This window comes from Mesoplodon mirus, assembly GCF_964341445.2.
Source record: "Mesoplodon mirus genome assembly, chromosome: 19".
In the NCBI taxonomy this organism is placed as follows: domain Eukaryota; kingdom Metazoa; phylum Chordata; class Mammalia; order Artiodactyla; family Ziphiidae; genus Mesoplodon; species Mesoplodon mirus.
This window is the reverse complement of record NC_138995.1, coordinates 4879042-4888668: the sequence shown is the minus strand read 5'-3', so window position 1 is coordinate 4888668 and position 9627 is coordinate 4879042. Positions and strand designations below refer to the sequence as shown.

The 9627-nt window shown below is 60.3% G+C and overlaps 1 protein-coding gene across 8 annotated transcripts; it reads right to left on the bottom strand.

Moving 5' to 3' along the window:
* Positions 1 to 52: 52 nt before the first annotated feature.
* On the bottom strand, positions 53 to 9213 carry TAF1C (TATA-box binding protein associated factor, RNA polymerase I subunit C). Of its 8 annotated transcripts, none has more exons than XM_082606362.1 (15): positions 9065 to 9213; positions 6142 to 6190; positions 4988 to 5069; positions 4709 to 4806; positions 4544 to 4633; positions 4375 to 4448; positions 3527 to 3765; positions 3314 to 3430; positions 3118 to 3235; positions 2960 to 3031; positions 2681 to 2816; positions 2381 to 2524; positions 1744 to 1918; positions 1521 to 1658; positions 53 to 1443 (listed from the first exon to the last, which is right to left on the bottom strand). In XM_082606362.1, exons 1-15 carry the CDS (start codon positions 9154 to 9156, stop codon positions 581 to 583), a joined length of 2487 nt encoding a protein of 828 aa, XP_082462488.1. In that variant the 5' UTR covers positions 9157 to 9213; the 3' UTR covers positions 53 to 580. The 8 variants fall into 8 exon arrangements, with proteins under 8 accessions (XP_082462488.1, XP_082462489.1, XP_082462487.1 ...); XM_082606363.1 differs by having other exon boundaries at positions 6142 to 6381; positions 9065 to 9200; XM_082606361.1 differs by having other exon boundaries at positions 2681 to 3031; positions 3192 to 3235.
* Positions 9214 to 9627: the final 414 nt, after the last annotated feature.

The following is a 9627-nucleotide window of genomic DNA, read 5'->3' as shown; positions in this document are numbered from 1 at the left end:
CAAGTAAGGGGATGCAGCCTGGCCTGAGAAACTTGATTGTTCAAAACCAGGCTCAGCTCACAAGTTTATTCAACCCCTAAACGTGGGTCCAAAGTGCCTCCCTCTACAAAACGTTATAGATGGTGCTAGAAACTGCTTAACACACACACACACCTAACCACTGGCAGCTAGCTGCCAACACCCAGCAGCGGAGCACCGGCAGGCGGGGCAGCTCACTTCACCGTCACCCGCCACATCCCCGGGGGCCCGTGCGTGGCGGAGCCCTCGGCCGCCTGGAGCCCCTGCTTTCCGGCACAACGCTGTCTGCTGGAGGGGATCCCGGCGACACTGACCTTCAGGACTTCTCAACGTGCCCCTGGGAGCACAAGCTACAGGAGACACGACTACCTTGTTGTCCTTCTTCCTCCAACGTGGATTCAAACCGCTTCTGAATGTCTCCCGCAGTCACGAAGGCCTTCGGAAAGCAGGAAGGTCTGCACCCTGGCGACTGTTCTCTTTTATTTCCCGTTTCAACCACAAAAGGCACAGCTTATCCAGGACAAAGGGCCCCCTGGAGGTGGGGGGCAGCTTCCCCGGGGCCTCAGAAGCCCATGCGGGGCTTCTTCCAGCGTGGCTGAGAGCCGGAGCGGACAGCTGCCCGCTGCCGGGAGGGGGTGGCCTGGACACTGGAGGCCTGGGAGGAAAGCACAGAGGCAGCCCCCGGGGCGTCCCCTCGGAGCGGCAGCTCAGCCATGTAGTCCCGGAGCGTCTGCTGCCGCTCCGAGGGGACGCCCCGGGCCCACAGCTCCTGGGTGGACTCCTGGGAGGGCGGGGTCACTGGAGGCTGAGGCCTGGCCTCAGGGAGTGTCCGCTCTGGGCTGGGAGGGGGGCTGGCAGCGTCTGAGAGGTCTAAGCGGCCGCTGAGTGAGGAGAAGGTGCTGGACAGTTGAGTCCGGCGCTTGTGCCGCTTGGGCTGTTTGCTGGGCCCCGAGCTGCTGCCCCGCCGCCTCTCCCACCAGGCCGCCGCCTGGCCCTCCCAGGCTGCCTCTAAACGCTCGCTGAGCTCGTCCTCGGGGCCTGGCTCGGGGGCGGGGGCCCGCTCTTCTGTGGGGAGCAAGCCCAGGTCCCTCGGCTGCAGGAGACGCCCTTTGGCCATGGCCACGCGGAGACCCTCTGGCGCTTTGCCGTCTGCCTTCTGGGGCTCAAAGCAGCCCAGCAGGCGGCGGTGGGAGAAGGTGGGTGCAGCCCACACGGGGGGAGCCGGGGGCACCTCCAGCAGGGCCTTCAGCCACTGGCTGCAGGAGGCAGTGGCCTGGGGGGTCCAGGAAGCCGTGGGGGCAGGAGAATCAGGCCCGGGGTCTGCCCGGAGGTGGAGGCGCTGGTGGAAGACGTCTCCAGCCGCCGAAAGTTGGAAGAGCGACAGCACCGGTGTGGCAGCGGAGGGTGGGATGGCGGCGGCCAGACCTGGAGGTGGAAGGACCGTGACCCCACGGCCTGGTGCGGGTGTGGCTCCTCAAACCCACTCCCCTGCCCCAGCGCACCTATGGCTGGTGCTGTCAGACGTTCCCGCAGCCGCCACTGACTCTTGGGCTCCAGCAGGGGGAAGGCAGAGAGGGAGTCGCTCCTGGAAGGGAGAGACTGGGGGGGCCCTGCCAGCCGGGGTGTGGAGGCCCCCTCTCCTGGAGGAGGGACAGACAGCTGAAGCCCTGCCCAGGCCGGCCCTGCCCGCCCTCCCGCCTGCCTCCCGCCCACGCCGCCCCTCACCTGCGAGGTGCAGCAGCTGCAGCTCCCCATCCTGGCCCGCCAGCAGCAGCGGCCGCGGGAGGCCTGTGCGGGGCGGGGGTAGCAGCCGGGCCAGCAGGGGCGCGGAGGGGAGGCCGTGGTTCCACTTCAGCAGGGGCACCAAGGGGAGGCGCTCATCCACCAGGTAGAGCGAGAACTGGGGGCCCAGGAAGAAGACAGAGGGGACGTGACTGAGCAGTGGGAGAGAGGGACGGGACAGGTCCCCCTGGGTGGCCCCCTCCAGGGCCCCATGTGGCTCTCAGGGTAAGTCTCAGCACTCTGGGACCGGCCCAGCCCGCACAGGAGGCAGCCCGGAGCAGGTGGCACCGTCCTGTCCTGATGGCCTTGCTGGGAGAAGGGCTCTCGAGAGAGGCTTTCACCCAGCCTCCCCCGACCTCACCTGACCCTGGCACATACGCCCGAGACACACCCACTAACACCCAGGGTCCTGAGGGGGCGGGGTGGAGCCAGACCTCCTCTCCCCTTCCGGACACGGGGGGACTGTCCAGCTCTGGCCACTGCCCCCACGCCCACGCCCTTCCCCAGCAGCTGTCCAGGAGCATCTCCAGTGACCGCCTGCGATGGTGCAGGACAGAGAGGAGGGGAAGGTGTCGCTCACCTGGGTGCAGATGAGGTGGAGCGTGGAGTGCAGACACTCGGGGCCGCACTCCCCCAGGTACTGGGTGAGCAGGACCCGCTCCCCTTTCTGGCATGATGCTTCTGCCCCTCCACGAAAAAGCAGCAGACCACAGCCTGGCGGGCCCTGGGGGACACGGCCAGGTCAGCCAGCCCACGGTCCGCCATCTGTGGTGCCACCTGCTACAGCTGGACCGGGGCTTGCTGGCCCTGCAGCTCATCACGCCCTCTCGGGGGAAGCCCCCCACCCCACCCCAACCAAGGACCCACTCTGCTCCCTCACCTGAGTGTCCACCATCTTCACTCCGGTGCGATCACCCACAGTCAGCACTCGAGGGTGGGCAGTGAAGTCTGCCCAACGCCAGGGAGAGGGGTCCCGGAACACAAGGGTCTCGGGGTCCTTGTAGATTTGCTGCAGCCTTGGGGAGACAGGCCAGCCATGGTGGGGAGACCGGCTGATGGGGGGAGGCTGGGGTGACCTGGCCTGGGGTCCAGGACATGGGCCGGGTTCTGCGGGAGCCATTGGTTGGGGTGGAGGGTTTTTATGGGGAAGGGGTGTTACCCGTCCTGGGGAGTCCACAGACAGATGGCTCCAGAACGGCTGCAGATGGCCAGCTCTCCAGGCAGGTGAGGGCTACAGGGCACACACGTGATGAATGCCGGGCCACCCCCTTCTCCCACGCCCATCTCCACGCAGACCAGCCTCAGTGAGCCCCTCACCTGAGGCTGATCCCTGTGGCCCCCTTCTCGACCTGCCACACCTGGAGAGGGGCCGGCTGCCCCTGCTTACTGACCTTCCACAGGGCACAGTGATAGTCAGAGCGGACGGCCAGCAGAGCTGAGGGATGGAGACAGTCAGGGTCAGAGTCAGGCAACAGGTCAGTGAGTGGACGGGGGAGGTGTCTATGGGCCTTACCTTCTCCCTGCACAGTGCGGGTCACCACCTGCCGGACAGGTCCCCGGAGCCGGATATGGCCAGGGCCTCCGAGAACTCGGGGCTCACTGCCTGGGGTCAGGTTGACCTTCTGGAAGTCTGGGCATCTCGCTAAGGATAAGTTCATGCGTTACGGCCACTCAAGGCTCCCAACTTCCCACGTGTCCCTAGAGCATGCCCAGCGAGGGAGGATACACAGCCTGTCCAGGGCACCTCCTGCAGGGTAGACCAGCTGCCCAGCCCTGGGCGTCCTGCCGGGCACCCAGGCCAGCGCGCCCCCGGTGAAGGCGGCGTCCAGGAGCAGCTGCTCCCACCGCAGGGCCAGCTCCTCGTGCAGCAGCTCCCCCAGGAGGCTCGCCACCGACGTGCTGAGGATCGGGCCCCCAAGGATGGAGAACCGGCGCTGGCGGTGGCTGAGGTAAGCCCAGGGACAGCTGGGGGCGAGAGGAGGAGGGGCAGGCTGTGGGTGATGGGGAGGAGGGCTGGGTACCATCCCGAGGGAGGCCAGGTGTAGCAGACGCACTCTTAGTCACCCTAGAACTTCTTCCTCTGGGAAACCAGCCCACTCGATTCCTGTGCTGCAGTCACATGATCCAGGCCCGGCCACGGGGATCGGCTCACGATGGGTGTGACACCCAAGCCAAGCCAAGCCAAGCCGACCACACCGTTCCCGGGACTTCTGCTGGTGCCTCAGGAAGGACACTAGCCCTTTCCCTGGAATCATAAACCATCTTGCTGCCACTTGGAAACAGTCTGTCTAGGAATTAAGCCAAGCAGAGGCGAGAGGATGAGAAAATAAAGAGGTAGAGCCCTATTAACATCTGAACACCTGGATGCAGCCATGCCTGTAGTGCATGAACTTCCGTTCTTTTTTCCCTTATGTGGCTAGTGCAGCTGGGAGTTCTGTATGGGGCAGCGTGGCTCATGACTCACGGGGGGTGTGGAAGCAATTTGATGGAAACCAGCATCCAGGCCCTGGTTCCCTCCATAGCCCCACCACCAGCTAGGCATACCCATCCCGTCCCTTCTCCCTAGCCACTTGCCCCCAGGGCTGGTGTCCACCGAGGTCCTGGAGTAGCCTCTTCACACTGACCACTGTCTTCTTCTTAGAGCGGCTCTGTGTGGAAAGGCCTCGTCAAGCTCACACGCCCTAGGGCTTACCCCGACGGGAAGTGGGGAGCCGCCTCTCCTGGCTGGCCAGGGCTTACTCACCCGTGCTCCCTCCAGTTTGAAATTCTCCAGCATCAGCTTCCCCAGGGGTGCAAAGGCTATGTCCCCGTGATCCCACAAGAACCGGCTGAGCTGCAGGAGGAAAGGAGGCCGGGTCACTAGGCACAGCCCCGGCCGCGTGGCACCGGCCGCCGTGGGGCCGCTTACCTGCTCAGTAACGTCCAGCACGGCTTGGGGCTGTCTACGGAACTGGTAACCTCCCCGGAAAAGCAGATCCTGGGCAGTCACGCCGGGGTCCCAGGGATCTGAGGGGAGAGTGAGGCTGTGGAAGGGCCCGGAAATGGAACCAGGTGTCCTAGGTGCCTGGAGGTGCCAAGGGCCCTGTAGGGCAGAATCAGCAGGGAGAGGAAAGGCCTCGCGCGGGAGCTGGGGGAGAGGAGCAGCGGGGAGCAGCTTGGGAGGGGGCCCCAAGGCCGAGATCCTTACCGGGACCAGGAGGCAGCAAGGGCAGCGGCCCAGGGGTGTCCGGCTCCCAGAGCAGGCCCTTGGCCACGTGCGGCGCCGCGTTCTGAGGAAACACAACCGGGGCCACAACAGAACAGTGAGTGTGCGCCGGGCCAGGCGCTGTCACCCACTCCTGTCTTTTATTAACTCATTCAATCCTCCCAAGGCACCGGGCAAACTGGTACGACGGTCATCGTCACTTTAATGATGAGGAAAATGGAGGCACAGCGAGGCCGTCCCTTGTCCCAGGCAGCAGCCACTAAAGGGAAGGGCTGGGATTTGAACCCAGGCAGTCTGACTTCAGTCTGTGCTCTCGACCTCCAGGCTCTCGCAGGAGCCCCTGGCCTTTGAGTCTCACTTACACTCAGGAGACCCTGTGGTCACTTACTTGGGACGCCCACAGGCTGCTCCATCCCACTGCGGGGCTGGCCTGAGACAGCTCAGCTCCACACCTGGGGCCGGAAGAGCAGCAGGCAGGCGAGCAAGGCTCCTGCAGGGGTGGATCTGATGTAAGCCCTTCCTTGTCAAGGGAGCCCCTCCCGCCCAATGCCAGCGTCTCTTTTAAATTTCTCGCCCACTTGCCTCTACTGGGCGTAATCCTTAGCCAGCCTGTCTCCAAGTGGCAGCCAGATGGCTTAGGCTTCCGGGGAAAGAGCTGGCGTCCTTCGTTTCCCAGGAGATCTCCCCTCCCCTCCCCACCTCACCCCTACTGTAAGGTTTCGGCATCCTTTTGGTTTCGCTCAGAGCTGTTCTCACTTTGTAGTCTACTCACTTGTCTATTCTCACTCAACCTAACTCTGTTCCACGGGGCAGGGAGTGCATCTGACTTACTCACTCTGGATTCCCAGGGCCTGGTAAGGCACCTGGCACATATTAGGGGCTGTTCTGTGAGTATCTGTTGAACAAATAGAGGAAGAAAAGACGGGGGCCAACAGCTCCCGCTCAGTAAACCCTCTGCGGATGGCAGGGCATCCCAGGTCCCCAAAGGAGGGGATTCTGGCTCAGCCGGTGTCTTAGCAGATTTGTGCCAATGCCACACCCCCCTGCACTCCTGCCAACTGGTGTGAATGCTAGGATGGGGGGGCCAAGGGACAGCACCCACCCTGCAGCCACCAAGCCTCCCCTGCCATCCTCACCTCAGAACCTTGGGGCAGGGACTCCGGCAGGGTCAGCGCGTCTCTCCAGCTGCACATGAAGGACACGTCAGGGACGTCGCTCAGGCCAAGGGGGCCAGTCGTGAACAACGAGGGCGGGAGGGAGCTGGGGAAGTCCATCCTGGGAAACAGGAACCACCCGGCCTTCCTCAGACCGGAACCTGACAGCCACTTCCGGGGTTCCTGGAGGGTGAAGAGCGCCCCAAGAGGAGTACAGTTTCTCTGGGGAAGCAGATAACAAAGAACAGATGGCTATGTCGCCTAATGCCTGATAGTAATAAGTGCTACGGTAAAACCAACCAACCAGCCAGGAGGGAGGGGATGGCGGTGGCCGAGGGGTGTGGTCTTAGCATCGGTAAGAAGGTGGCGCTCGGCATACCCTGAGCTAATGACAAGGCCGCTGGGAAGAGGGTACAGCAAGTGCAGAAGTTCTGGGGCAGGAAGTGTGTGAGAAACAACGGGGCAGCCATGGACAGAACTAGGAGGTGAGTGACGGGCCGAAGTCAGGTGGCGAGGGGTCCGCTTCCAACATGCTCTTACGTATTACGTTATAATTACACGTTCATAGACTACAGACCCCACACTCTACCCTACGCTCCCAAGACAAACTCAAGTTCCCCAAAGCCAGAGACGAGTCTTATCTGTCTGCCTTCCCCCTGTCAAGTACAGTACCTTCCAAAAAAAGGAACTGTGTGTTGAATAATAATAAACATGTCAAAGGGCTTTGATAAAGAATAAACAGCCGTATCATTCCTCTTTTTTATTACCTGCAAAAATAAGAGCAGTGCTCACTCACTGAGTGCCAGCATCTGCCAGACATGGCACTACGTGTTTTATTCCTCTGCCCCGATTATGGAGTTCAGGAAACTGAGACTCGGGGAAGAGCAACTTGCCCGAGGCCAACAGCCTGATCCCTGCCCTGATTCAAAATCCAAGTTCTGAACCACTACTCTCCCGTGCACCCAGAAGCAAACACCAGCCTTGGAGTCTCAGTAAGCAAAAACTTTTCCCCTTGGAACTGCAGCTGAATTGTATCCATTCAGTTTGTAACCTCCGGACATCCATGTACCCTCGGCACCTGGCGAAGTGCCCACCACACAGTAAATGCCAGTAAATACTTGCCAACTGAATGAATGTGTGTTTCTTAGCGCACGTGTCACCTCGTTCTAATTGTGCCTATAGGTACAGCCTTATTTCTTCTTCGAGACTGCTCTCCAGGGGCAGGAACTGTATCTGACTCATTTCTGAGTTCCTGGCATCTGGCCGTTGCTGTCATTCTCTTCCGTAGCAAGAGACGACAGTGGCGGGAATGCGTCTTTTCACTGCAGGACCCTTTCACACTATCTCTCCACTTAAAAGGATCACCATTGCCCTTCCTACCCACCTACAAGATCCTCCTCATCCTTCAGATTTTCAGTCAGGAAGCCTCTCCCAGTTCTCCCAATACTATCCCACAACACCCTGCATCCCTCCTCCAGAGCACGCATTGCAATGTGTGATTAGATATTTAAAGGTAAAGCTATTTAATTCCAAACTGCTCTAAAAGTCCCCATGGGGAAGAGACTTCATCCCCCGTGCCTTGGGTACTTACTACGTGGTAACAATCAGTACATAAAAACTGAAGGAACAGGGCTTCCCTGCTGGCGCAGTGGTAAAGGGTCCACCTGCCAATGCAGGGGACACGTGTTCAAGCCCCGGTCCGGGAAGATCCCACATGCCATGGAGCAACTAAGCCCGTGCGCCACAACTACTGAAGCCCGTGCACCACAACTACTGAAACTCACACGCCTAGAGCCTGTGCTCCGCAACAGGAGAAGCCACCGCAATGAGAAGCCCGCGCACCGCAACGAAGAGCAGCCCCCGCTCGCCACAGCTAGAGAAAAACCCGCACGCAGCAACGAAGACCCAACGCAGCCAAAAATAAAATAAATAAAAAAATAAATTAAAAAAAATTTTTTCAACAAATGTTAGTCATTGTTCTTTTTTAAAAAATTTATTTATTTTATTTATTTATTTTTGGCTGCATTGGGTCTTCGTTGCTGTGCGCGGGCTTTCTCTAGTTGTGGCGAGCGGGGGTTGCGGTGCGCGGGCTTCTCATTGCGGTGGCTTCTCTTGTTGGGGAGCACGGGCTCTAGGCACGCGGGCTTCAGTAGTTGTGGCTCGCGGGCTCTAGAGTGCAGGCTCAGTAGTTGCGGAGCACTGACTTACTTGTTCCATGGCATGTGGGATCTTCCCGGCCCAGGACTTGAACCTGTGTCCCCTGCATTGGCAGGCGGATTCTTAATCACTGCGCCACCAGGGAAGCCCTAAAAATTTTTTTAAAAAACAAAAACTGAAGGAACAAATCCAGCAATGAATAAAGGAGAGGAAAAAGGAACCAAACAGCCTCAAACAAACGCAGGCAGGCTGACGGCGCTGGTGGAGCCCACGACCTCAGAGAAGCCCCGAGACAAGACAGCCTCGACTTCCCGCCCTCGCCCTGGGCTCTCCCGGCCCGTTTAGACCGCCAAGGCTGCAGAGTCAGTCGGGTCTGCATTCACGCCAGGCCGGGCACGACAAAAAGTGCGCCTGCAATGGGATGGGAGAGGGGATCCGGGCGGCCCTTCCCCTCAGACATCTACTCGCCCACTCCCTCCCTATCCACCTCTTCCCACTCCACCTCCAGGCCCCAGAATTTCAACCGAACAACAATATCAGAGGTCTCGCATCAAGCGCCGTGCGCCAGACAGCTGTTGCTACCACGCTTTACATCGGTGGGATGCTCCCGACTCCATGAGCCAGCGGCTGCTAATAACCCACTTTGTAAAGCCTGGGCGACTTGTCCCAAAGCCACAAAGCTTGGGGCCCGTGGACTTGAGCAGAGGGACCTGCCTCTCCGTCCCGTCCGGGCGGCGCGCGCACTTACGTGGCCCCGGCCGTGCCGTGCTCGTCTGGGAAATGAACCTCTGCGTGATGCTCGCCTGACCCTCGTGCCACGAGGGAGCCCGAGAGTAACATAGACCTAGCTCCAGCGTCCGCGACAGGACCACCCCACAGCGGCGTTTACCCGTCTCTTGGGCTGGGCCGGAAGTGCTCCCTGGAAGGCAGGAAGTCCCGCCTCCCATCCTGGCCTCGCGGGCGCTCCAGAGCGCCACCTCTCGGCAGGAGGGGGAATGCGAGTGCAGGCCGTGCTGTGGGCCGTAGAAATCAAATGCCTTCAATCCCAATAGTGAAGTCCAGGTTGACGGGCTCGCGAACCTCACCTCTGCTTAACTAACTTCCTACTTTACAGGATTGTTGCATTAATTCACTCAACAAACACTGAGCACCTACTATAAGCCAGGCACTTTATTAGTCAGTAGGAATGCTACTGACTGTCTTTATATCCTGTGAAGCAGGCTTTCCAAATAGGAGTACCGGTACTGCTGGGAACGCATGAGGCTTTCCCAGTAGTCAGGCAAATACAGCTTTAGGCACTGGTTCCCAGAT

Bases quoted from the DNA above. Each gene is read 5' to 3' on its own strand.
- TAF1C (XM_082606357.1), bottom strand. From the start codon at position 6,279: ATGGACTTCCCCAGCTCCCTCCCGCCCTCGTTGTTCACGACTGGCCCC. The intron at 4,807-4,987 runs GTAAGGATCTCG...CTCTCCCCTCAG, and splicing joins CTTGCTGCCTCCTGGTCCCG to ATCCCTGGGACCCCGGCGTG. The intron at 4,449-4,543 runs GTGAGTAAGCCC...CTTTCCACACAG, and splicing joins TCAAACTGGAGGGAGCACGG to AGCCGCTCTAAGAAGAAGAC.